Source organism: Mustela erminea, chromosome 17, assembly GCF_009829155.1.
Source record: "Mustela erminea isolate mMusErm1 chromosome 17, mMusErm1.Pri, whole genome shotgun sequence".
In the NCBI taxonomy this organism is placed as follows: Eukaryota; Metazoa; Chordata; class Mammalia; order Carnivora; family Mustelidae; genus Mustela; species Mustela erminea.
This window is the reverse complement of record NC_045630.1, coordinates 70,243,422-70,270,713: the sequence shown is the minus strand read 5'-3', so window position 1 is coordinate 70,270,713 and position 27,292 is coordinate 70,243,422. Positions and strand designations below refer to the sequence as shown.

Genomic DNA, 27,292 nt, shown 5'->3' with positions numbered 1-27,292 from the left:
CAACAAAGTGGGCTTAGAGGGAATATACCTCAACATAATAAAGGTTGTTTATGAAAAACCCACAGCTAACATCATCTTTAGTGGGGAAAAACAGAACTTTTCCCCTAAGGTCAGGAACAAGACCAGGATGTCTACACTCACCGCTTTTTTTTTTTTTTTTAAGGTTTTATTTGTCTGAGAGAGAGAGAGAACACAAGCAAGAGATCATCATCAGGGGAAATGGCAGAGGGAGAAGGAGAAGCTGGTTCTCAGCTGAGCAAGAAGCCCAATACAGGGCTCAATCCCAGGACCCTAGGATCATGATCTGAGGATCTGAGCCAAAGCAGACACTTAACCATCTGAGCTACCCAGGCACCCCTCTCACCACTTTTATTCAACGTAGTACTAGAAGTAGTACCACAGCAATCAGACGACAATAACAACAACAAAAATGCATCGGGGGTGGGGTGCCTGGGCGGCTCAGTGGGTTAAAGCCTCTGCCTTTGGCTCAGGTCATGATCTCGGGGTCCTGAGATCGAGCCCCGCATCAGACTCTCTGCTCGGCAGCGAGCCTGCTTCCCCCCTCTCTGCCTGCCTCTCTGCCTGCTTGTGATCTCTGTCTGTCAAATAAATAAAATCTTTAAAAAAAAAAAAAAAAGGCATCAGGGGCACCTGGGTGGCTCAGTTGATTAAGTGACTGCCTTTGGCTCAGGTCATGATCCTGGAGTCCCAGGACTGAGTCCCGCATCGGGCTCCCGGCTCCCCAGGAGACTGCTTCTCCCTCTGACCCTCTCCCCTCTCATTCTCTCTCATTCACTCTCTCTTTCTTTCAAGTAAATAAATAAAATCTTAAAAAAATTTTTTTAAAAAGAAAGAAAAGGCATCAAAATTGGTAAGGAAGGGGGCTCCTGGGTGGCTCAGTGGGTTAAAGCCTCTGCCTTCGGCTCAGGTCATGATCCCAGAGTCCTGGGATCGAGCTCCGCATCAGACTCTCTGCTTGGCAGCGAGCCTGCTTCCCCCTCTCTCTCTGCCTGCCTCTCTGCCTGCTTGTGATCTCTCTCTCTCTGTCAAATAAATAAATAAAATATTTTTTTAAAAATTGGTAAGGAAGAAGTAAAACTTCCACTATTTGCAGATGACATGATACTATATACAGAAAACTCAAAAAGATTCCACCAAAAAACTGCCAGAATTAATAAATGAATTCAGTAAAGTTGCAGAATACAAAATCAACGTATAGAAATCTGTTCATTTCTCGGGGCTCCTGGGTGACTCAGTTGGTTAAGCATCTGCCTTCAGGTCAGGTCATGATCCCATGGTCCTGGGATTGAGCCCCACCCTGGGGTCCCTGCTCAGCAGGAAATCTGCTGCTCTCTCTGCCCCTCAGCCTGCTCAATGTTCTCTCTCACTCTCTCTGTCTCTCAAATAAATAAAATCTTCAAAAAAAAAAAAAAGACACTGTGGGGTTCCTAAGAAATGGGTCTGAGAGATACTGAGAACTGACACGGCATTCAATATTGTACTAAATGTAGCAGGTGGCGGGAAGGAAGAGTCAAGGACCGCCCCTGGGGTTTTATCTTAAACAGCCAGATGAAAAGACCCATGGAAAAAAAGGAAGTCTAGGAAATGGCAGGCTATTAAAAACCAGAAACTTGGGATGCCTGGGTGGCTCAATCTTCTAACTATCTGCCTTTGGCTCAGGTCCTGATCCCAGGGTCCTGGGATCGAGTCCGGCATCAGGCTCCTTGTTCAGTGGAGAGCCTGCTTCTCCCTCTACCTGCCACTACCCCTGCTTGTGCTCTCTCTTTCTCACACAAATAAAAAAACAAAACAAAACAAAACCAGAGATTCATGCATTTTAGAAACAGGTTCACACTTTATCCTTTTACCCAGTAATTCCATTTTTGGCATTATGCCATATGAAAATTAACCAAAAGAAAAAAATTACACAAAGAAACTCAGTTATGGGGCGCCTGGGTGGCTCAGTGGGCTAAGCCGCTGCCTTCGGCTCAGGTCATGATCTCAGGGTCCTGGGATCGAGTCCCGCATCGGGCTCTCTGCTCAGCAGGGAGCCTGCTTCCTCCTCTCTCTCTCTCTGCCTGCCTCTCTGCCTGCTTGTGATCTCTCTCTGTCAAATAAATAAATAAAATATTAAAAAAAAAAAAAAAAAAAGAAACTCAGTTATGGCATTTACAAGAGTGAAAAAACGGAAATGTAAAAAGTTCACTGTTGGTGGCATGGTTAAATAAACTGACATATTAACCCTTTGGATCTTCAGACTAAAAGTACTCTACGTAATCCTGACAACACATGGAAACGCACACATGAAATAATTTTTTAAAGGAACCTCAAATGGTATGTCCACCAATGAGCACAGATGCAGACGTGAGCACTAACAAAGACGGCAACAGAGACTCTGCGCGGGTACAAGCGACTGAGGGTACTGGTCGTCAGTTCCTCTTCAAGTTTATGAAAGGCAGGTGCGACAGACCGTGTGTCTGCCTGTACATCAGTAAGTCAGCTGAGCCTCACCAGTACTGGGGGATTCAAACACTGTCCTTTTAATTCCTACCTGGTAGATGACAGAAGTCAGCGATGCATTTATCACCACGACACCACTTTTCAAGGCTTTGACTACGTGGTAAGACCCATTCACAGTAGTGAGCTGCTCCTCAAAGTACTCCCTTCGGAACTGGTACATGATCCTGAGATTCTGTGAATCAGCCCAATAGTGGCACAAAACTGAGATGTTTGCTTTTTCCTGACGGCCAGCTTAATCCCAAAGCATTAAAAAAATTAAAAGTGTGGCTATGCTTTCTGGGGACAAAAAAAAAACAAAACTTTCGCTCTCCTCATGGAAATGCTAAGTTGGAAAGAGGTAATTTTAAAATGGTATTTGAACGATCCATTAATGGCAAGTGATCAGAAATAGAGTCAAAGTTTATATATATTTTGGTATAATTTTTGCCATTCCATAAATTAACATTTTTTCAGGGAAACAAACCCCAAAGGGCACTGGAGTGTAAGTGCGGTCCTGTCCTCTGGGACCCCACTGCTCCTTGCACCACTGCCACACAGAAGTGACCAACTCCGAGGGAGTCCTAGAATGAGATACCCTCCAAAACATTCTGGCCTTCCCTTCAACTCTTTCCTAGAATTCTGACTGAATTATGTATTTTACTTTCAGTTTAGCTTTCCTAAAGGACAGAACTATTTAATAATCCTAATAAAGTAGCAACTTTATTTTTTTTTAATTTTTTGTAACTTTAAAAGTAAAGTCTACAAGCAAAAAAAAGAAAGCCTTCCTAGCCAGAAAGGTGGCCCACTCAAGAAGTTATCTATACATGGGGCTGGAAAAACACAAGAGACACTCACATCTGAAATATAGACCTTTGTACTGCTTTTATCAAACACTTCTACTGTAATGACATACACTTGTCCCACCTCTAGACTCCACCGGTCTCCAGGCTGAACTGTGAAACCTGTATATAAATCAAGCAACAAAAGTATCAGAAGCGGCAGTTCCATGGCGTAATGGTGAGCCCTGGACTCTGACTCCAGCGATCCGAGTTCAAGTCTGGATGGAACCTCGCCCTTTGGGCCAAGCCGTCGCCACCTTTGGGGCACCTGGGAGGCTCAGATGGTTAAGTGTCTGCCTTCGGCTCAGGTCACGATCCCAGGGCACTGGGATCAAATCCCGCATCAGGCTTCCTGCTCCTTGGGGAGCCTGCTTCTCCCTCTGCCTGTCTCATGAAAAACATCAGAAGAGAACGTTCATTTTCTACAATGAATTAAAAAATACAGGAGCACCTGGGAGGCTCAGTGGGTTAAGCCTCCGCCTTCAGCTCAGGTCATGATCTCAGGGTCCTGGGATTGAGCCCCGCATCAGGCTCTCTACTTGGAGGGAAGCCTGCTTCCCCACTCTCTCTGCCTGCCTCTCTACCTACTTATGATCCCTCTCTCTGTGTCAAATAAATAAATAAAATCTTTTTAAAAAATACAAACTTACAAAAACTATTTAGTGAGTAAAACTCGCTAATAGATGGAGATGATGGGGCGCCTGGGTGGCTCAGTGGGTTAAGCCTCTGCCCTTGGCTCAGGTCATGATCCCAGGGTCCTGGGATCGAGCCCCACATCAGGGTCTCTGCTCAGCGGGGAGCCTGCTTCCTCCTCTCTCTCACTCTCTACTTGTGATCTCTGTCTGTCAAATAAATAACTAAAATATTTTTTTAAAAAAAGAAATAGATGGAGATTATTTCTAAGCTTGATCATTTAGCTCCTTCCATCAAACTGAATAATTTGGAATTCTAAAGATCCTGGCTTAATTAAGTTAATCTCAAGTATAAAGAAACACTCTCACTCACATCTATTTACAAAACAAATCACAGTTTTGCTCATTCGTACTGTGTCAGGCAAGATTTCAGCTTCTTTCAGTCAGACCAGTTTGATATGACCTAAGGACATCAGTGTTCTTTTTTCTCTGTATGGAGTCTCTCTTTCTAACCCAATATTGCACCCAATACTGTACAGGTCTTCACATTTTTTCCACAATGTTTCAAGATGCTTCACGCTTGCAGGCAGCATGGAACCATAGCAATGTGAGGAAACATGTCAAAGGAAAGTTAAATTTGAAGGCTCAAGAAGTACTCTAGTATCTAATGCACTCATTTTAATGAAATAGTCAAAGCTATTCAGCTTTCTGAAAATCATTATCTAAAAATAGCTAAAACTCCAGGGACACCTAGGTGGCTTTGTGGTCTGGGTGACTGATTCTTGCTTTCAGCTCAAGTCGTGATCTCAGGCTTGTGAGATGGGGCCCTGAGTCGGACTCTGAGCTGCGCACGGAGCCACTTATGATTCCTCCTTCCCTCTCCATCTGCCCTTCTTTCCCCAGACCTTTCGCAAAAAATAAATAAATACATACATACATACCTAAAAATCCAGGCTCCACAACATATATGGTGCAATTTGGGAGTCCAGACACAGATCGCATATGGACATCTTAATTTTTGCTTAAGAAAATCATATGAATCAGAATTGGGTGAAAAGACAAATGTGAGCTACTGAAGAAAAAAATAATAAATGCACAAACAGAAACAAACAAATATCCTATCTTTTACTATCCTTTGGAAAGCAAAACAATGTGTACATTTCTGAGAAAAGTCTGAGGAACTCAGTCATAATAGGAATCAGGTATTCTTGAATTTCAAACTTAAGGAAGATGGAATGATACAAAAAGACAACTCTCCGTGCTTTTAGTGTCCATTTAGCTGTAGAACTCTTTCTCCAAGTAAATTCTTTTTTTTAAAGACTTTTATTTATTTATTTGGCAGACAAGAGATCACAAGTAGGCAGAGAGGCAGCCAGAGAGAGAGGAGGAAGCAGGCTCCCCGCTGAGCAGAGAGCCCGATGCGGGGCTCGATCCCAGGACCCTGAGATCATGACCTGAGCCAAGGGCAGAGGCTTAACCCACTGAGCCACCCAGGTGCCCCTTCAAGTAAATTCTTACATGAGGACCCATTATGGAAAGCAGGACAAAGTGGCATCACTCTGGCTGTTGAAGTGGACAGTGGTGATGCTGGGGAGGGAGGGGAGGGACCTGCCACCCAACCCAGCAGTCTGCCTCAGGCTCTGCAGACAGTTTTAAAAAGTTACTAGTTGATTTTCCGTTATCTACGGTAAATCTTTATTACCAAATGTTTTCTCTTTGTCATGAAAGATACTGCTAGTCACTTAGACACCATATTACCCACTACCCCTTCAGTTAATTTCTAGCAAAAATACAAATTTATTCTGTTATTGTCCTATACAGAATCAGGAATATACTTCCCTCTCTAAAATATACTACACCCAAAAGCTAAGAAAAAACATAAAACTGAGATAACTGAACAGAAAACACTCAATCATTCTAAGTACACTAATTTAAGAAGCGTAGTAATTCAGCCATGCACTAGATTACAATTTATCACTACTGTAACCCATTGTGATAATGGAAGTAAAGTAGTATTTAATCCACTTGAGGGATCGAACTTCTAAAACTGCCTCAAAATTCCAAATGAACTATTGATATACAAACAATTGACATGTCAATTAAAGATTACTTTTATCTAGTCATTAAAACAAATCTTTTAGAGACTGTACAGGCACCTCTGTGGCAATCTAGGTTTGGTTCTGATATGTACTCTAATCTAACATTCATAAAATGTAAGAGCTAGAAGGAAATTCAAAGACACAACATTCCCTCCACTTTTACAGACCAGGAAACAGATTGGGACGGATCGCTACACTAATCATTCCCCCTTTGTCAGAATAAGAGACCTCCCACCCAACCCGTCCGTGTGTTCTGGAACTCCTTTCCTGACCCCTCAGAAACCTGCTCCGACATGCACTGACCCTCCTTTCTCCCACATCTGTGCCATCTTTCTGTTTACCTTGCAGACATGTTCAAGTTTCTCTTATATCATAAAAGTTCTCAGGTCTCGGGGCACCTGGGTGGCTCAGTAGGTTAAGTGTTCAACTCTTGATTTCGGCTCAGGTCATGATTTCAGGGTCATGAGACTGAGCCCCGCTGTGCGGGCTCCGTACGTAGCACAGTGTCTGCTTAAGACTCTCTCCCTCTGTCCCTCCCCCACCCAGCTCATTCTCTCCCTCAAATAAATAAATAAAATCTTTAAAAAAAAAAAAACAAAAGAATTCCTCTTTTTCCACATGAACCTTAAAAGCTGGTCTTTGCTCGTCTTCTCATCTTTTTTTTTTTTTAAAGATTTTATTTATTTATTTGACAGACAGAGATCACAAGTAGGCAGAGAGGCAGGCAGAGAGAGAGGAGGAAGCAGGCTCCCCGCGGAGCAGAGAGCCCGATGCGGGACTCGATCCCAGGACCCTGAGATCATGACCTGAGCCGAAGGCAGCGGCTTAACCCACTGAGCCACCCAGGCGCCCTCGTCTTCTCATCTTAACTCAATATACTCTCAGGGACTTTTGTCTATGACAACAGCTTCAACTGTTACCGATCTATAACCTGATCTCTCAAATACCTATCTTTATTCTGAATCTTGCTCCTCCAGATGCATAATAAATGTGTCTGTTGGGGGTGCCTGGGTGGTTTGGTTAAGTGTCTGCCTTTGGCTCTGGTCATGATTCAGGAATCCTAGGACCGGCACCGCCTTAGGCCCCCTGGTCAGTGGGCAGTCTGCTGCTTCCTCTCCCTTTCTCTCTCCCCCCTTCTTCGTGCTCTCTAAGGCACACGCTTTCTCTCAAATAAATAAAATCAAATAAACAAAATAAAATCTTTTAAAAAATAAAAGTAAAATATCTGTTGGCATTTCTATCCCACAGGTACTTCAGGTTAACTTGTGAAAAAGTAACCTAGTTTTCTTTTCCCTTAAACCTGCTGCTTCTCTCGTTCTCTGCCCAGTCTCTATGAACAATACCACCAGTCGCCCTAAGCCAGGTGCTGGAAGAAACTGTGATTATCACCATCCATATCCTCAAGGAAGACATATAAATAGATAAGTATACTGCATTTTATTTATTTGACAGAGAGAGAGATCACAAGCAGGCAGAGAGGCAGGCAGAGAGAGGGAGAAGCAGGCTCCCTACTGAGCAGAAAGCCCAATGTCAGGCCTCAATCCCAGGACCCTGAGATCATGACCTGAGCCGAAGTCAGAGGCTTTAACCCACTGAGCCACCCAGGCGCCCAAGTATACTGTATTTTAATATCTACTACTTTGGAATAAATAACAATATGACCTGAGAATATTGGGGCGGGGGGTAAGGTCATAGAAGTCTGCCTGGGGAATTCAGGGAAGCACCTGACACACAGCTGGGGCTCTAATATTGAATGACTTAGTCAGTTTTGTAAGTACTCTTGTATCTGTTGACCAATGTCCTATGCACCTTAAAATGACTAAAAAACAAACAACTTTGGACCCAAAACCCTCCTTAATATGTTTTAGACAAGTAATATAAGGCGCTACTATGCTGACACAAGCAATACTATATTTTCTAGCCTACTAGGTGCCACATAACCCCCTCCCTCCCCCGTTTCACCACCTCCCCTACTTTGCCCCTCTTCTCGGCACTTCAGCCTCACTGCCATCTTTGCTCATCTTTAACCAAGCCAGACACGTTCCGCCTCACCAGCTCGGCAACCGCGGCCTCCTCCTCCCGGAGCTCTCTCACCCAGGTATCTGCACGACCCACCGCTACCCGGAGTCAACTAGCAGTCCACCTCTCCAGCACTCAGAACAATGTTGAACGTATTGTGGGATTCTAATAAATATTTGCTAAATGAATTAATTTCTTTCAGATTCAAATATTCAAAACCAGGACATATTTCAAAATCAAACATTGAGAAATGGAGTCCAAATATTTCAATTTTGTTTAAATCTTCATTCTGGGGGCGCCTGGGTGGCTCAGTCAGTTAAGCTGCTGCCTTCGGCTCAGGTCTTGATCCCAGGGTCCTGGGATCGAGTCCCACACTGGGCTCCTTGCTCAGTGGGGAGCCTGCTTCTCTCTCTGCCTCTGCCTGCAGCTCTGCCTGCTTGTGCTCTCTCTCTCTCTCTGACAAATAAATAAATAAATACAATCTTTTAAAAATAAATACACCTTCGTTCTGTTTTCTTGGACTATGACAGAGCTCTAAATCTCTTTGTTCGGTCATTACATAGCAGGTTTAGTGAAATTTTAAAAATTACCCTCAACTCCATTTAACAAATATTAATTAAGCATCTACTGCAGACAATACCACACCATCTTTTCTAAAATATTCATGTGGAAATGAAATTAAACAAAATTCACAGAAGTTTCCTTAAGCTGCTTTTCCCAGTCTGATGATAATTTCACGGAGGCTGCAAACAAGCGTCGAAGTCAACAGATGCTGTGTTCCAACTACGCTTTTCCTCACCTTCCCTTTGTTAGAAATTCTGACAATAATGATTTATAGTTATTTGTTAAAAATAAAACCTATACAAAATAAGTATAATCTTAACAAATTATTTTACCAAGGAACATGTCTTGCATGCTCAGGGAAACAGACTGACAGTAAAACTTGAAAAGGATACTTTTATGGACAAAGACAAGGTTAGTTTGGCCCAGTTGAACAGCAGTCACCATAGCTCTTTTCTCATCCAGTAAAGCCACTTTAGAGCTAGTCTTTAGACCAGTTCTTTCTTTAGAAAGAGACCAATTACATGCAACTCTGTCATCTTGCAATTCCAGTGTATAGTGTTCTAGGGGAAATCCCACCTCTGTAAGACATGAAAGATACTTTATAAATGTAACAAGAGCAGCCATTCTAAGAGACAACAACGTATTGTTGGATTATAAGAGGCAAATCAGGAAGCAGGCCTAAGTAAGAGTATGATCTGCTTCTACTTTCCTTCCCCCTATGATAAATTTTTACATTAGCCATCGGGGTGGGGGGGTGGTTACTATATGAGTTTATCATTGATAATGCTTGCATTCTTAATAACCAGTGAGCTGAAAGTATCAAGAAAGATCCCCACTAAGTAAGGAAGGAAAGGACTAAGGCTAATGGAGCCAATGCACACTTTATAAACTCAATGGGACGTCTAAGGTCAACGGGGTGTTAAGTTTTCAGTGAATAAACTGAGTTTTTCAAGAAACAATTTCTACAAATATCATTCAAGTCCCTTCTGGTAAAGTGTCCTCACTTGCCGTACAAAATCTAGTAAATATTTGGCTGTGGTTTTAACAGAGAATTTAGATGCCTATAGGCACCAGGCTAAGCATTAGTCTGTTCAAGACATGGGGACAATCTCTGCACGGCATTATCTCAAATATAGCAATTAAGGAATACTTTATCACAAAATCTAAAAACACAAAGCAGTATTTGTATACATTAGATGGAGTTGCTTTTTGGGGTACCTGGGTGGCTCAATGGGTTAAAGCCTCTGCCTTCTGCTCAGGTCATGATCTCAGGGTCCTGGGATCAAGCCCCGCATCAGGCTGTCTGCTCAGCAGGGAGCCTGCTTCCCCATCTCTCTGCCTGCCTCTCTGCCTACTTGTGATCTCTGTCTGTCAAATAAATAAATAAAATCTTTAAAAAAAAAAAAAAAAGATGGGAGTTGCTTCTCTTATTGTCAGCAGGAAGGATCTGGGAAATGTTCATCTTAGGAAAAGATAAATCACCTTACCTGTCATTCTTCCCTGCACCATTTTTGCAACTCGGTATTTAATATATGCTCCTACTAAGAGATATATATCATGTGATGGTATAAGAAATATATTCTCCAAAACTAACAGACGTATCAATGCTGCTGCCACTTTCTAAAAGAGGAAGGAAAAAAACGAGTTTTCATAAGCAACGTTTCCCGAAGTTCATCTTTCTTGTTAAAAGTTTACTTCTTGGGACGCCTGGGTGGCTCAGTTGGTTAAGCAGCTGCCTTCGGCTCAGGTCATGATCCCAGCGTCCTGGGATCGAGTCCCGCATCGGGCTCCTTGCTCGTCAGGGAGCCTGCTTCTCCCTCTGCCTCTGCCTGCCATTCTGTCTGCCTGTGCTCACTCTCTCTCGCTCTCTCTCTCTCTGATAAAATAAATAAAATCTTTAAAAAAAAAAATTAAAAAAAAAAAAAAGTTTACTTCTTGAGGCAACTGGGTGGCTCAGTGGGTTAAAGCCACTGCCTTCGGCTCAGGTCATGATCTCAGGGTCCTGGGATTGAGTCCCACATTGGGCTCTCTGCTCAGCAGGGAGCCTGCTTCCTCCTCTCTCTCTCTCTGCCTGCTTGTGATCTCTCTCCTTGTCAAATAAACAAATAAAATCTTTTAAAAAAATAAAATAAAATAAACCATGAATGCAAAGGGAGCTGCTGTTCCTACAAAAAATTTAAATGTTTTGTAAAGAAGTCCAAAGCAAGCTGAAAAAAGGTACAGCTATCACTGTTAGGTGTAGTGAAAAGTGTAAAAGATTATGGAAAAATCCTTGAAAAATATAAAATTCTGTACTCAAATTGCTTCACACATGTCTAATTTTTCACTTGACTATAAAATGAAATTAAAAATGAAAACAGGGGGCGCCTGGGTGGCTCACTGGGTTAAAGCCTCTGCCTTCGGCTCAGGTTGTGATCCCAGGGTCCTGGGATCGAGCCCTGCATCAGGCTCTCTGCTCAGCGGGGAGCCTGCTTCCCTTCCTCTCTCTCTGCCTACTTGAGGTCTCTGTCAAATAAATAAATAAAAAATCTTAAAAAAAAAAAATGAAAAGAAAAAGAAAGTAGGAATTGCACCGGATGTAAGCATGAGGATACATGTTTCTAAACCATGAGCTCGTGGCCAAAAAAACATCTCGGGCCTACACCAAAGGACGGGTGAACAAACAGTACTTACACATTTTAAGAGAAACACCAGTTGTATGTGTAATTATAATTAGGTAATAACAGGCTTAAGGAAGGTATTTTTTTTTAAAGATTTTATTTATTTATTTGACAGAGAGAAATCACAAGTAATCGGAGAGGCAGGCAGAGAGAGAGAGGGAAGCAGGCTCCCTGTTGAGCAGAGAGCCCGATGCGGGACTCGATCTCAGGACCCTGAGATCATGACCTGAGCCGAAGGCAGCGGCTTAACCCACGGAGCCACCCAGGCGCCCAAGAAGGTATTTTTTATGTCTACCTATTTCAAATGAGTTTTCAATTAAAGACCAACTATTGACCCAAATCATATCAGGTTAAAGGGCTTCCATTATAAATAAATATAAGGAATAATATTTTTCACAGACAAGGCCCTTAAATGAAAGTTTGAAGGTTTGTGGCACAAACTTTTTACCTTATAGAATGGCTCAAAAATTCGAACTTTTACGACAGCAGCACCAGTTCTGATCCCAGACACCAAAACCATATCTCCTTGTTTCTCTGCTTTTTCCATCTCAGCAATATACACGGGGGGAGAATACTCGGCTTCAGAGTATTTCAGAATCCTTAAGAGATAAAATAAAGTTTGTTCCTAGTGTAATCAAGTAATGAGTCATCTTCCAAAAGGCCCTAAGAGACTTTAAACATAGTTTCTTCAATGTCTATATATTGTAGAAAGTCCTAAAATTTGTTTTTCATTGGCACTTGAGTGGCTTAGTCAGTTAGTCAGGACCTGACCCTTAGTCAGGTCCTGCAGAGCTCAATCCCGGGACCCTGGGATCATGACCAGTTAAGCAACTGCCTTCAGCTCAGGTGGTGACCCCAGGGTCCTGGGATCCAGTCCCACATCAGGCTCCCTGGTCTGCTTCTCTCTCTCTCTCCCCTTCCTCCTCCCCCCTGCTCATGCTCTTACTCTGCCAAGTAAATAAATAAAATCTTTTTTTTTTTTTAATCTGTTTTCCATAAGGATTAGATAGAACGAAAGTATTTAATGTGCTTCTGGCTAAAGCTATTACGGGACTAAAACTTGGGACTGTCTGAGAGCTATTTCTTAGTACTAAGACAAAATTTCATACTGTCACCCACTCACTGTCCCCCAGCATGTGCAGAGAGCACGAGTAACTAACCTGCCAGAGGATGCACCTGGCTCAAACAATTGTACAGTCCTGAGCTCATGAATTCCTCTGGAGTGGTTCACATTAACCAATCATAAAAGTACCTGCACCCACACCATATGTCATTCTATCGAAGACATTTCCTCCTGGTAAATTTATCTGTTCCAAAACAGTCCAGACAGCAGGACCATCAAAGCCCATACAGACAGCTGCTGTTCAGAGTGTCACAAAGGCAGATGTCTCCTTCAAAATGAGATGGTTTATGTTGGTTTCAACGTTACCTAATTTTGCTAGACAATTCTTCTCTTGCTGATCCATTATCCTGGGCGATGCTCCACTCAAACATCATCCCTGCCAAACTACTAAAAGTATTTCCTATAAAACAAGCCAAAAGCAGACAGGACAGAATCACATATTCAAAAATATTCATGGATCTTTACCTAGAAAGAGAACCTAACTAGAAAATTATATTTAGGCCTCCTTCATTAACAAATAGAAGCACTACCATTAGTGAATTTAAAACACATACACCAGGAAGATCCCTACACAAACAATAAAACTACTGTTGCTACACAAACTTTCTGAATGCAGAAAAGACTCAAGCTGATTAACTTCTGGCTCTTTAACTCCTTCCTCATAAAGGCCACCACACAGTCCACTTCAGGGATGATAGGCAACCCTAAATCCTGGTCCCTTCAACATAAATTTTTATAAAAACTAGATTCCAGAATACTTCTAATATTTATTTTGAAATTTAAAAAAATATTATTTACAATAGTTTACAAAGAAAGTGGCAATAAATTTAAATTTTTTTTAGATTTTTTATTTTTATTTATTTGACAGAGATCACAAGTAGGCAGAGAGGCAGGCAGAGAGAGAGGGAGAAGCAGGCTCCCCAATGAGCAGAGAGCCCGATGTGGGGCTTGATCCCAGGACCCTGAGATCATGACCTGAGCCAAAGGCAGAAGCAAATTTAAATGTTTTAGGGGCACCTGGGTGGCTCAGTGGGTTAAGCCGCTGCCTTCGGCTCAGGTCATGATCCCAGGGTCCTGGGATTAAGCCCCACATTGGGATCCAGATGCACACTGGGCTCCCTGCTCGTCAGGAAGCCTGATTCTCCCTCTCCCACCCGCTGCTTGTGTTTCCCCTCTCGCCATCTCTCTGTCAAATAAATAAATAAAAATCTTAAAAAAAAAAAAAAAGAAAATCATAAAACTTTTCATAGGTTTATACATAATTCCCCTGGCCTACAAAAAGTGGACTGATCAAAACAGAGCTAGTAATCAATCGCAAACAAATGTTCTTAATGGCTGATCTAGGGTTCATCAGCAGAAGCTCAGTGACTGAATCCAGATATTTAAGAAAACATCTGAGAAAACCAATAATTAAATATAAGCAGAAAAATTTTATGAAAGTATGTAGCTAATACATTGAACCATACTCATAATTATCAGTTCCTTGTGTACATGAACCTCATATAAAAAAATAAATACTGGGGCGCCTGGATGGCTCACTGGCTTGGCCCTCCTCTGCCTTCAACTCAGGTCATGATCTCAGGGTCCTGGGATCGAGCCCCACATCGGGCTATCTGCTCAGTGGGGAGCCTGATTCCCCCCTCTCTGTCTGCCTCTCTGCCTATTTGTGATCTCTCTCTCTGTCAAGTAAATAAATAAAATATTTTTAAATAAATAAACAAATACGATTTCTCATCTACTTTTATCTCTCGAATTGTTTTTTTCCAAGTACTAAACACAAAGGAGTATTACTTTATTTTAGGTAATTTTGTTGAGTCATCTGAAGTCCCCTACCTTCAGCATCCAATGCCCTCACCATCAGCTCCAGTGGTGAATCATCTACATAGAGCTCCCGGGTTCGAGATATAATTTCAATTCTGTCTATCACGTCAACCTTAACATCACAGCGCAGTTCATGGTCCGTCACTATGATGAACCCAAAAACTTAGAATTTAGTTCAACAGGTCATGAATCTATTAAATATCTCAAACACGCAAACCCTTATTCTATATCATAAACAAGGTTTTCGCAGTTGCTTTCAACCTGTGGAGGCAAGGAGCATAGTGACAAAACACCGAAGTGTCTGTTTACAAGCAACAACAGACCAGTCGTTCTCAAACCCTGACCTATAATATTTTCATTCATCCATGGAAAAATGAGAAAGGTAAGAATCTTAACAGAAGAGTAATAAAATTAAATGTCTTCACTTTGAAGGAATATAACTCAGGGGCGCCCGGCGGGCTCAGTCAGTCGGACGTGCAACTCTTGATCTTGGGATTGAGTTTGAGCACCACATGGGGTACAGAGATTACTTAAAAATGAAATCTAAAAAAAAATAATAACAGGGGCGCCTGGGTGGCTCAGTGGGTTAAGCCTCTGCCTTCGGTTTAGGTCATGATCTCAGGGTCCTGGGATCGAGCCCCACATCGGGCTCTCTGCTCAGCAGGGAGCCTGCTTCCCTCTCTCTCTCTGCCTGCCTCTCTGCCTACTTGTGATCTCTCTCTCTGTGTCAAATAAATAAATAAAATCTTTAAAAAAATAAACAAATACACTTTATTATATCCTGAGCTTTGAAGTATTGAAGTTTTTTCCTTTATAAAATTATGGCATTCGATTTTTTTTTTAAAGATTTATTTATTTATTTGAGAGACAGAGATCACAAGGAGGCAGAGAGGCAGGCAGAGAGAGGAGGAAGCAGGCTCCCTGCTGAGTAGAGAGCCCGACGCGGGGCTCGATCCCAGGACCCCGGGATCATGACCCGAGCCGAAGGCAGAGGCTTTAACCCACTAAGCCACCCAGGCGTCCTTGGCATTAGATTTTTTTAAATGTATTTGTCTCAGAAAGCAAAAGGGTGACAACCATATGCCAGTCATGCCAATAAATTTTTATCTCTGAGGTTAAAAAGCCTGGGAACAATGTATTAGACCAGCCAGAGTTCTGGTCAATATAACCACAGTGAACTTCAGAAACATAAAATAAACAGTACAGAATGAAATGAGGATGAAATAAAAATTGTTTTGTACTATCTTTTAACAATATCTCCACCTCTTGTATCTGCCATAAAATTCTAAGCACCTAGACACCAATGGAGTGCTTAAATCTATCTTTACAGACATCTTACAGTTAGTAAGCCTTTCATTAAATATTTGTCAGATGAATGAACATTCGCTCTTAGGTATATGCGTCCCTTCCCCGATGTCCTCTCTTTTCCACTCAGGTGGGAAGGGACCTGCTAGGACACTGAAACTGGCTTTTACTACGGAGTCTAGCAAAATTGGGAAAGTGGATTTAAAAGATATTTAACTCTGGAGTATTTATAAGTCAGATGAAATTTAGCTGAGGCCAGATTTGACATTTTTTCTAGCAACTGTGTAAACGTATCTTTTGATATCAGAATGAATTCGTGTAGTTAAAAGTAATTACATTAAAAAATCACTTATGTGGGGGTGCCTGGGTGGCTGAGGGGGTTAAACCTGCACCTTCGGCTCAGGTCATGATCCCAGGGTCCTGAGATGGAGCCCCGCATCCGGCTCCCTGCTCAGCGGGAGCCTGCTTCCTCCTCTCTCTCTCTCTGCCTGCCTCTCTGCCTACTTGTGATCTTTTTTAAAATAATTAGCTAATTAATTAACAAAAATCACTTATGTGACCAATACAATTCTTTTCTTTTTTTTTAACATTTTATTTATTTATTTATTTGACAGAGATCACAAGTAGGCGGAGAGGCAGGCAGGGGGGCGGGGAGAAGGCTCCCCACTGAGCAGAGAGCCCGCCATGGGGCTCGATCCCAGGACCCTGAGATCATGACCTGAGCTGAAGGCAGAGGCTTACCCCACTGAGCCACCCAGCGCCCCACAATTCTTCTCTTCTGACCTTGGTATTCTTCTCTATCTATTGTAGCTTCCCTGTATGACATGTTCCTCACAGATTCTCATCTTTGAGAGTCCTCATACCATATTTCACTGATTCTAAGACAGTTATTTTTTTGATATTTTAACATCTCTGAAATTGAGATTTTATCTTATAACTGATGACATCTTCCAGTTGCTGTCAGCCAGGCAGCAATCACAACATAGTTGTGATTGACTGCAGATGTGAGAACATTAAAAGGGCCAGCATCAGGGCACCTGGGTGGCTCAGTGGGTTAAAGCCTCTGCCTTCGGCTCAGGTCACGATCCCAGGGTCTTGGGATCGAGCCCCGCATCGGGCTCTGTGCTCAGCAGGGAGCCTGCTTCCCTTCCTCTCTCTTGCCTGCCTCTGCCTGCTTATGATCTCTGTCTGTCAAATATATAAATAAAATCTTTAAAAAAAAAAAAAAAGGGCCAGCATCAAAACTTGTAGAATAGGTATTAGCTGTAAGAAGAAAATCGTGGCCAATCAATAGTGGCACACTCTTTAATCCCCTGGGAATCAAATGGTTAAGGAGATGGGGTGGGAAGGGTAGTAACTCAGGTGTGCCAGGTACTCTTCCATAACTACCAAAAAAAACCACACAATAGTTCCATATAATTGCAAAGCTAAACTTAAGAGCCCAGTAGGATAGCTTTTAGGTTTTTAAAGTTTTATTTAAAGTTTCTTACTTAAGTAATCTCTACACCTATTGTGGGGCTCAAACTCACAACCCTGAAATCAACAGTTGTGGTGACTGGATGGCCTATTCTGTGGAGAACACGACTCTTGACCTCAGGGTAGTGAGTGTGAGCCTCACTCTGGGTATAGAGATTACTGAAAAATAAAATCTTAAAAAAAAAAAGTTGCACACTCTTCCAACTGAGCCAGCCAGGTGTCACAGCTTTTACGTGTTTTCATTTTTAAGTAATCCTTTTAAGAAATACTACATCCGTAACAGCCTTGCTGGCATAGAGGAAGATATTGTGGGGATAAACACAGACACTGATGATTCCTAGTGAAAAAAAATGTTTCATCTGAAAAAGAAACACTAAGGTAGTTTGAGAAATACTTTAACCAGTTTAGTTTATTTGTATTTCCCTTTTTATTAGGCATGAGAGTAAAACATAAAAATAACCATCTAATTAAGTCTTAGTTCTTCTATAGGCATAAAGCAGAAATTCTAAGTAAAGCAAAGCATAGTTTACTTGGCTGTTTTTCTTAGTAGTACATTAAAAAAAAACCGCTTTATACTAGATGGCATCATCAATCATATAAAATATGGTATACCAAACAACTTCAAGTTCTCTTTAATAACATAATAGAGTTATATCATTTATCAAAATATTTTTAAACAATACAGGTATTTCTGGCCTATCAATGTAGCAATGAAGTGCCAGAAACTGGGATAGAAAAAGCCTTGCTTTGATTTTGGATACAAATAGCATTTCTCCAGCTGCTCTAACCTAAAAAAGGCTGGTGCCACGCTTCCCGGACTTCAGTAACACATGAGAATCACTGGAGAGCTTTGCTCCCTGGGACCACTTCTGAGATTCTAGTTCAGCAGAACTGAGATAGGGTCTGAGAATTTACATTTCTTTTCTGCACCTCACAGTTGTATTTTATTTATTTATTTATTTATATTTGTTTTTACAAAATAGGATGTCACAATTAGGGTTACTGTGCAGACTGCTTTCTTTTCTACTTCTTACCATTTGAAGCCAACACCGTTTGTATTAACCATGTATAAAAGATATCAGATTATTCTACTCTAGATTAACGACTTCACAATGTGTTTTCTCTCAACATACCTATCTCTCGAGCAAGAATAATACTGCTGAGGCGTATCGGTTGGGTAGATTCAGCAATAAGCACAGCTTTTTGGGAACATAAGGTGCCATTTTCATACAAAGGCTCAACAGTTACTGCATCATGATGGGAGGAATGCCTGCCAAAATAAAATACTTAAGAGTCTGAAATAAGAATGTAGGTTAAAATTAACTTTCAGAGGAACACAGATTCTTAGTTTTTCCATTTTACACACTACCTGGTATATTTAAATGACACTCTTTAAAGTAGAAAACATGCTTAAGAGAGAGAGAGAGCTCAGTGAGACTCATAAAAACCTTTCCCCAGTGATCACTTGTGCAATGTTACACATGTATTATATTCCTCCCTCGATATTTAAAACAGGTTTGTACCAGGGCGCCTGGGTGGCTCAATCCGTTTAGCATCTGCCTTTGATTCAGGTCATGATTCCAGGTCCCGGGATCGAACCCCATATCGGGCCCTGCTCAGTGGGGAGTCTGCTTGTTCCTTTCCCTCCTGCTCTTGCTCTTTCAAATAAATAAAATATTTTTTTTAAAGCCCCGACGCGGGGCTCGATCCCAGGACCCTGAGATCATGACCCGAGCCAAAAGCAGAGGCTTTAACCCACTGAGCCACCCAGCTGCCCAAATAAATAAAATCTTTAAAAAATAAACTAAGGGACACCTGGGTGGCTCAGATGGTTGAGCCTCTGCCTTCGGCTCAGGTAATGAACCCCAGGTCCTGGGATCAAGTCCCACCTGTCCCTCTCCCCTGCTTGTGCTCTCTTGGTCTCTAATGAATAAATAAAATCTTTTAAAAAAACAATAAATAGGGGCGACTGGGTGGCTCAGTGGGTTAAGCCGCTGCCTTCGGCTCAGGTCATGATCTCAGGGTCCTGGGATCGAGTCCCGCATCGGGCTCTCTGCTCAGCGGGGAGTCTGCTTCCTCCTCTCTCTCTCTGCCTGCCTCTCTGCCTACTTGTGATCTCTCTCTGTCAAATAAATAAATAAAATCTTTAAAAAAAAAAACAATAAATAAAATGTGATTGTTCCATTCTTCCCTCAGTAAGAAAAAACAGGAATCATGGGGGTGCCTGGGTGGCTCAGCCAGTTGAGGCTCTGCCTTTAGCTCAGGTTATGACCTCAGGGTCCTTGGATGGAGCCCTGCCACCGGCTCCCTGCTTGCTTCCCCTCTACCTCTCCTCCATGCATGGACCCCTTCCTGCGCTTTCTCTCCCTCTCTCTCCAATAAATAAGTAAAAGCTTAAAAAAACAAAAAACAAAACAAACAAACAAAAAACCAGGATTGATGTTGTGTTTCCAATAATGAAAGACAAGGATTTCTCATACTGTGAGGAATGAGTCTTGTCCAATCTTAAACTGGGCTGCCAAGAAAGAAAAACTGCCTAAATTTTGAAGTGTGAGTACGATCCAGAATGCAGTTAAAAAGAGTATTTTGGGGGCGCCTGGGTGGTTCAGTGGGTTAAGCCTCTGCCTTCGGCTCAGGTCATGATCCCGGGGTCCTGGGATCGATCCCCGCATCGGGCTCTCTGCTCGGCGGGGAGCCTGCTTCCTCCTCTCTCTCTGCCTGCCTCTGCCTACTTGTGATCTCTGTCTGTCAAATAAATAAATAAAAACAATCTTTTAAAAAAAAGGCATTTTGGGACACTTGGGCGTCTCAGTTGGTTCTGCGTCTGCCTTCGGCTCAGGCCGTGACCTGGGGGTCCTGGGATCCAGCCCAGGGATCGACTGCTCCTCCCTGTGGTCCTCGCCCTGCTTGTGCTTTCTCTCGCCGGCTCGCTCTCTCAAAAACAAATAAAATCTTTTCTTTAAAAATATTTTTATTTATTTGATAGAAATCACAAGTAGGCAGAGAGGCAGGCACAGAGAGAGGAGGAAGCAGGCTCCCCGCTGAGCAGAGAGCCCGACGCGGGACTCGATCCCAGGACCCTGAGATCATGACCCGAGCAGAAGGCAGAGGCTTTAACCCACTGAGCCACCCAGGCGCCCACAAATAAAATTTTTTTAAAAAATTAGAAAGTTGACGTTTTGGCGTCGGATGGGGAGATTCCGTGCGTCACGCGCAGCACGCGGCCCGCCGCGGCGCCCACGCCCCCGCAGAGTCGAGGAAGCGCCGCAGCACCCCCAGGCCGGCCTCCTCCCCCCGAAGCGAGTCCGCCCGCCCCGCCGTGTCGGGGCCTCGCCTCGCTCCTGGGCGAAACGCGGCTGCACGAGGCCCGGCCCGCCCGCCCGCGAGGGCCGCGCTCCCACCCCAAGCTCCGCCCCCAGGGGCAGCGCCTCAGGCCGTGCGGGGACGCCCTCGCGCTCCGGCGGGTCCCCACCGCAGAGCCCCTGCAAGCCAACGGCCACAGCGCGCTGCGGCGGCGTCCCCGTCGAGGAGGCCCGCGGGCTCCGAACCTGGCCTCGACCCTCGCAGGGCCGACGGGGCGCGCAGCCCGGGGACCCGCCCTCACCAGGTGTAGCAGCCGCGCTGCGCCTCCAGCAGGAAAGGCACGCGGCCCGGCTCCCGGCCAAAGGGGAGCAACACTTGCGGCACGTTGAGCTTGCCGGCCCGGGCCCCCAGCAGGCACTGAAGCAGCAGCAGCACGCCGGCCGCGGGCCCCCCGCCACACGGCCGGCCGCACCCGCGACGCGGGGCCCCGAAGGCCGTCATGGCGACGCCCCGTCTCCAGTTCCCGCTCGACTGCGGCCGCGGCCAATCGCTGGGCGCGACGTCACGGGGGCGGGGCCTCCGCCGGCCGGGAATTGTGGGAGTTCCTCGCGGGAGCGATCGCGGGGGCCGCGCGCGGAGACCTGGCGCGGGGCGAGCGCGGGCTCGGACTCGCGGGCGGCGCTGACCCGAGACGGGCGCTCGCCCGCCCAGCTCTGCTTCTCCCGCGGCCGGCCTCGTGCTCGGCTCCCCGCCGGCCATCCGTGCCGCCGCGACGTCCGAGCGGCATCTCCCCGGCGCCGGCGTGCAGCGCGGGGCTCGGGCGAGGAAGCCGCGTCGTGGGTACGAGGAAGCGGGACTCGCGTCCCGCCTCAGGCCAGGGCAAGTCCCAGGCGGCCGCCCCGCGCGCGCTCCGGGTCCGCCCTCCCCCGCCCCCGCCCCCTCCCGCAGCCGGCGGAGGCCCCGCTCGGGGGGCCGGGGCAGGTCGGGGCAGGACACGGCCCGTCGTCGGAGCCGGTCACTTCCGGGGCCCCGAGTCCGTGGCTCCCGAGCGTGGGCCCCACGCGGAAGGGGCGCGCGGCTCGGCCTGAACGCGCTAGTGAGGGAAGCGCCGCTGTGCCCGCGCCCCGGAGCCCGGGGCCGCGCATCGGTCCCCGGACGGAGAAGCCGACGGATGTCCACCAGGCGCCGAGCCTGAGCTCTGAACCCAGCCTGGGTCCGCTTGACCGCGCGCCCCGCCGAGGACGGCCCGCGGCCCCCACCCACAAAGACCTGATCTTTCAGAGTCCGCAGCTCCTGGGGAGAAAGTACAACTGATTAGGAAGAAGAGTCGAGCAGGTCCGAGGCCTAGAGGGACTGGTTCTTTATTTCAAAAAGACACTTGTCAATTTTCAGTATCAAAACAGTTTGCACTGTGGGTTTCCGTTCTCCCATCGCCCCGGAGGGAGCGCACCAGCGGGGCGCGGCTGACAGGCCTCACAGAAACCTCACCCAAAAGGGGAACTGGGGAGGGAACGAGACTTGAAAAGACCAGCACACGGTCGGCCCCCAGCCAGGCGCGGCGGCCGGTGTGCCCCAACCCTACAGAAGCAAAGTTTTAAAATAATATAAAATTTTAAAAACAGTTTTGTACATAAGCTATTCAAGATTTCTCCAGCACTGACGGATACAAAGCACGAGATGGCACTTCTAGAGACAGCAGCTTTGGACCCCGCGAAGGGTGATGAGATGAGTTGGTCTCATGTGGCTGAATCAGGGACAAGCCGGTCATTTTCTTTTTTTCCTTCAAGGAGGCAGGAGAGCAAGTAAGTGGTCACTTCAACATAAGGGGAACATGATCCATTCTGTGGGCAGTTAGGGCCAAGACAGGCCCGGGATTTGGTCTCAGAGAGAGGTCTCACCATCTTAATTTGTTTGGTCACTTCTGATGAAAAAAAAAATTAATAAAGTTGCTCAAAGATACCTTAAAGCAAAACCCTGAGCCACACTTTTTTGGCCACGCCTCCTGGAATCATCTTTCTAATTTGGCTGGTACTTTGGACAAAGCAATGAAGCTTCCCAGAGTGGGGCTCATTCCAGGCTCCGGCTCTCAGCGAGGCAGGCCCCGCTCTGCGGAGGGCAGTATGCACCGATCTGAAAAGTGACTTGCCACATGTGAGGAAGGGATGAGACCGCTGCTTCAGAACCGTGGGTAATCTGGAATGTTTTACATGGTCGCTACATCAACAACAGCAACAAAGGAATTACAAAATGTGTGCATCACAACATGCTTTTAAAGACACTTTGCATTGTGCTCACATTCCCTCCAACATTGTTCCCAAAGGTGCTCGGCCTCAAGCCCAGCTGGAATCTCTAGGGAGAGGCAGAGACAGTTTGGCGAAAAAGACAGGGGTTGGGGTGGGAGAGGCGGCAAGAGGAGAAAGCAGCCTTCCAGTTAAAGATCAGCCCTCAGTTGCAAGGCCGGCTTCGGGCAGGCCGGCCTCAGGCGGAGTCGGGGCAGAGGGAGGAGCAGCGGCGGGCGGGATGGGTGCTCTACATCTCATTCAGGTCCAGCAGAGTCTGGTCCAGCATCCTCTGTGTGCACAGGTGCTCCTCTTTGGTGCATTTCAGCTTATCTAATGGGGGTAAGGGAGAGATGTTACCCGAACTAGCAGGGACCTCCCGGTCTTCCCACCGAGAACCACTCCTGCTGTGGGGCGGCCGCGGACTAACACAGCAGCTGCCCGCTCAGCCACCGGCGCATGCTAAGGCACCGCTGGCTTCTGCGGGCCTCATGCAGCAAGCTGCGGTTACAGACGTTGCTATTCCTCTCGGGGGGAAGAGGCGGGAGACCTTATCAGTCATTTCCTCATTCACCCACTCAACCAAGGCTTTCAGTTTTCAGTCATGGAGGAGGCAGCCTTAAGCATCAGCCATCCCTTCTTTCTGGGCTTTGCCCACAGGACAGTGCCTACTTGACATGGCTCACTGGGGCGTGAGCACTCAGAACAAGGATGGGCATGTTTCTACCGGTAAAAACAAGCTCAGTACAAGAGGAACCTCACGCACTACAGGCTTCCTCCAACAAGGGAAGGTACAATTAATTGGTGGGATAAATGAAAGACCCCATACAGCCTGTCACAGAATCACTAAAGGCCAGAGAGCCAATACTACTACTGAACATACAAGCAAAACCTTAACTGCAAAACTAGCCTGTGACAGTTACTTACAATTAAACATAAAACCAGGAAAAAGGAGCAGGAGGAAAAAGTCAGGAAGAAAACCTGTGGCGTGAACAGCAAGGAGAATCGAATCTGCTCAGCAAGCAAACCACTCAGACCGCTCTAGGGGCGCAAACCCCTCACCACGGCCTTACGAACACCCCACTCCCTTCCTCTCCTTTCCCTTTTTCCCACCCAGTCAGAAGGGCCCAATCTCTGGGCCTGCAGATGAAGCAGTCACGACATCTTGCCCAATTGGTTCTTTTATTGTTAGAAAACATCCACGCAGGGGCAACACCGCCTACAGCCAATGTTCGGGTTCAAAGGCAGCAAGTCAGGGTGGAAACCGGACCGCTCTCTCTGGTTCCTCACTATGCTCTCTCAAGCCCCTCCCTTTATCACCCATTACCTCTTGAAAAGGAACGGAAATGCAGCGCCAACTGCAGCCAACTGTTCTCCCTCGGCAGCACAGTTAAGCCAACGACACTCTCACTGCCCCAATTAAAAAGTAATTTGTGGGGCACCTGGGTGGCTCAGTGGGTTAAGCATCTGCTTTCTGCTCAGGTCAGGATCTCAGGGTCCTGGGATGGAATCCTGCGTTGGGCTCTGTGCTGAGCAAGGAGTCTGCTTCTCCCTCTCTCAAATAAATGAATAAAATCTTAATTTTTGTTGTTGTTGTTTTGTTTCGTTTAGGGCAAAATGACTTTAAAAAGAACAATCAGCTTTCTGCTGGGGTCCAGGTCAGTGGTGCCAGCGGCAGGCTCGGCTTATCGGACACCGGGGAGCCCTGCTCATCGGTCCCCCAGACAATGCGGCATGAGCTGCAGCTTGCTAAAGAGCAGGCGGGTTCGCTCAATTTGGCTGTAGAGATGCTCTGCAGCAGCACGAGGAGGAGGAAGCAAGAGCAGGAGAGGACACAGAGGAGAAAGAGAAAAAGGGGAGGTTAGCAGAGCACCGCAGGAAACCCTGAGATTCCGGACTAGCTGATACACGTGACATGCACCTGGAAGGCAGAGCTGATGCCGGTGGCATTCAGACAGAGAGGGCAGGAAGAGTCAGTCAGGTGGTGGAAAGACCAACAAAGGAACAAAAAACATCCTGACGGGCCAGCTGGAAGGACAACGTTCTGAGAAAGAAGAAAGTATCTCCTTTGCAAAGGTATTTATTCCCCGGGTTGAGAAACACACAAGTGAAACCGCGAAGCAAGGCACACAGCTGGCTTGTAATCAGGGTTGACAGAAGCTGAAGAGGGCGGCTGGGACATCTTCTGTAAACGCAGTCACTACAGGGCGCCTGGGGGGCTCCGCTGGTTAGCTTAGTTCATGATCCCAGGGTCCTGGGACAGAGGCCTGCATCAGACCCCCTGGTAGGCAGGGAGCCTGCTCCTCCCTGTGCGGCTCCCTCTGCTTATGCATGTGTGCACACTCTCTGACAAATAAATAAAAATCTTAAAAAAAAGATTCAACACAGTATTATGAATGGTAAATTAGGGTCAATATCCTACACCCATTCAATCCTACCTTCTAATGCTCCTTGCTGTAGGTGCTCGGTGCTAACCCATCTCGGGACTGTCCCATCAAACCCCACCTCCCCTTTTCAAAAAGAACCCAATCCTGTTAAGGTGGGCAGCATGTCCAGCCCCAAGGAAGGCCAATCCAGATTCCCCTGCCGTTTCTCCAGCCTCCCCTGCAGTTAGAGGTGATTATGGAATCCAGTTCTGGCCAGTGACATACAGGGAGTAGTCTGCTTAAAGGCTTCTGGTAAAACCAGCTTGCTTTCTTGCCTTGAACATGGATGTGAGGGTGAAAGTTACCGACTTCCACCTCAAAAGAGGGCCAAGAGAATCACAGAAACCCAGCTACACCAGGCCACAGTTGCTCTAACCTGGACTTGTTATTACAGGAGACAAATCAGTCCCATATTTATTTAAGCAACAGTTAAGCTGTTTCCCATAACCAAATGCAGTCCTGGTTAAGAGTAGTTAAGTACTGGGGCCCGTGGGTGGCTTAGTCGTTAAGTGTCTGCCTTCAGCTCATGATCCCAGGGTCCTGGAATCAAGCCCCATATCAGGCTCCCTGATCAGCAAGAGACCTCCTTCTACCTCTCCCACTCCCCCTGCTTGTGTTCCCTCTCTCGCTGTGTCTCCGTGAAATAAATAAAAATCTTAACAACAACAACAACAACAGCAGGGGCACCTGGGTGGCTCGGTGGGTTGAGGCCTCTGCCTTCAGCTCAGGTCACGGGGATCAAGCCCCACATGGAGCCCCTCTTCAGGCTCTCTCCTCGGAGGGGAGCCTGCTTCCGCCTCTCTCTCTGCCTGTCTACTTGTGATCTCTATCAAACAAATAAAATCTTTTTTAAAAATAATAAAAATTAAATAATAAATAATTAAAAGTACTCAAACCACTGACTTTATCTCAATTTTCCACTTGGAGCACACCTTTAAGAGGGGATACAGAGAGAAACCAAAGCCATCCGACCACAGCGTTAACAGGAACTTGGGGACAGACCTTCCTGGTCTCCAACTCTCAAGTTCACAAACAAGCTTCTTCCTACATTTTGTAGTCTGTTTCAAAATGGCCTCAGGACTTCAATGTAAAGATATATTCTTCCGTCTTAAAGATCAAGTGTATCTGCAGATAGACTGTGCCCACAGTCCAAGTGCATTGCTCAGGCGCCTTGCCCTCTGGACAGGTTTTCTCCTGCTCTACCCGGAAGCTGATGACCAATAACCGTCCCAAGAATACTTGCCACTTCACGTACACTATCCAAACAGAAAACATATGTATACAAAATGATCCTGGGAGGAAATAACTAAAAATAATAGTTATATTAAAGGGCTGAATTAGATCAAACTTTAACAACTGCACTTCCTGGGGTGCCTGGGTGGCTCAGTGAGTTAAAGCCTATGCCTTCAGCTCAGGTCATGACCCCAAGGGTCCTGGGATGGAGAACTACATCGGGCTCTCTGCTCAGCAGGAAGCCTGCTTCCCTTCCTCGCTCTCTGCCTGCCTCTCTGCCTACTTGTGATCTCTCTCTGTCAGATAAATAAAATCTTCAAAAAAAACTGCACTTCCCATTAAACCAGTGGTTCTCAATACACGTGCTATTATTGCCTGTTCTCTCCCCTTGGAATGTGTGGGGCAGGTTTTAATTGTCACAGTAACTAGAAGACCCTACACGTATTTACTGGTTAGGGGACAGCAATAAGTAGGACTGTTCCATACATCCCAGAATCATCTTGGTTTGAATGACCACAGTCCACCACTGAGAAACACTACACTAGTCTCCAAGCCCCACGAGGCCTGGGATCAGAACTGTCCTATTCACTGTGGCATCCCTGACAGACGTGGGGGCTCAAATCTGTGAACGCTCACTTCTTAGGCTTTTGGAAACATTCTACACAGATTCTAAACACCGCCGGACTCTGCTGTAGCATCTATCCACCAGTTCCTGCAGCCCACTCCTGTCCTGGGAAAGAAGGGTCGTATCAGAATCTAGTCCCTCAAAACAGCCTCGTCAGTGAGGGGTTTGTTCCATTTAGGGAAGGAATAAGGAGAGAAATGGAAGCATTTTCCTGCCTGATTAAATCCTAGAACCCACAAGTCCCTAAGAACGGCAGAAGGTCAACAGATGAATGTGGTTATCTGTTCACCCTGAATTAGTATGTAGGAGTTCTAATCCTGCTATCTCTGGTAATTAAAAATTCAGGATCAGATACCAGCTCATTTAGTCAAAGTTCTTGGTTCCTTGAT

The 27,292-nt window shown here is 45.7% G+C and overlaps 2 protein-coding genes across 15 annotated transcripts in view; both read right to left on the bottom strand.

Annotated features, from left to right (window-relative positions):
* Positions 1 to 21,237, bottom strand: part of NUP210L (nucleoporin 210 like) — an 85,382-nt gene extending 64,145 nt beyond the window's left edge. For 5 of the 9 annotated variants that reach the window (XR_004279970.1, XM_032317395.1, XM_032317396.1 and 2 more), the window contains exons 1-10: positions 20,642 to 21,237; positions 18,171 to 18,307; positions 14,269 to 14,400; positions 12,742 to 12,835; positions 11,761 to 11,911; positions 10,140 to 10,272; positions 9,045 to 9,230; positions 4,912 to 4,980; positions 3,355 to 3,461; positions 2,552 to 2,692 (exon numbers count right to left, since the gene is read on the bottom strand). Coding sequence is in view for 8 of the 9 variants with exons in the window: in XM_032317395.1 (XP_032173286.1) it covers positions 2,552 to 2,692; positions 3,355 to 3,461; positions 4,912 to 4,980; positions 9,045 to 9,230; positions 10,140 to 10,272; positions 11,761 to 11,911; positions 12,742 to 12,835; positions 14,269 to 14,400; positions 18,171 to 18,307; positions 20,642 to 21,099 (1,608 nt within the window). In the remaining variant the exon portion in view is untranslated. Of the gene's footprint in view, positions 1 to 2,551; positions 2,693 to 3,354; positions 3,462 to 4,911; positions 4,981 to 9,044; positions 9,231 to 10,139; positions 10,273 to 11,760; positions 11,912 to 12,741; positions 12,836 to 14,268; positions 14,401 to 18,170; positions 18,308 to 20,641 lie in introns of those variants that run through there. The other 4 variants (XM_032317400.1, XM_032317401.1, XM_032317397.1 and 1 more) reach the window with 4 other exon arrangements.
* An 875-nt stretch (positions 21,238 to 22,112) lies between these two features.
* Positions 22,113 to 27,292, bottom strand: part of TPM3 (tropomyosin 3) — a 29,627-nt gene continuing 24,447 nt past the window's right edge. For 5 of the 6 annotated variants that reach the window (XM_032318275.1, XM_032318279.1, XM_032318283.1 and 2 more), the window contains one exon: positions 22,113 to 22,952. In XM_032318275.1, the coding sequence (XP_032174166.1) occupies positions 22,870 to 22,952 (83 nt within the window). In that variant the 3' untranslated portion in view covers positions 22,113 to 22,869. The remainder of the gene's footprint in view (positions 22,953 to 27,292) is intronic. The other variant, XM_032318278.1, reaches the window with a different exon arrangement.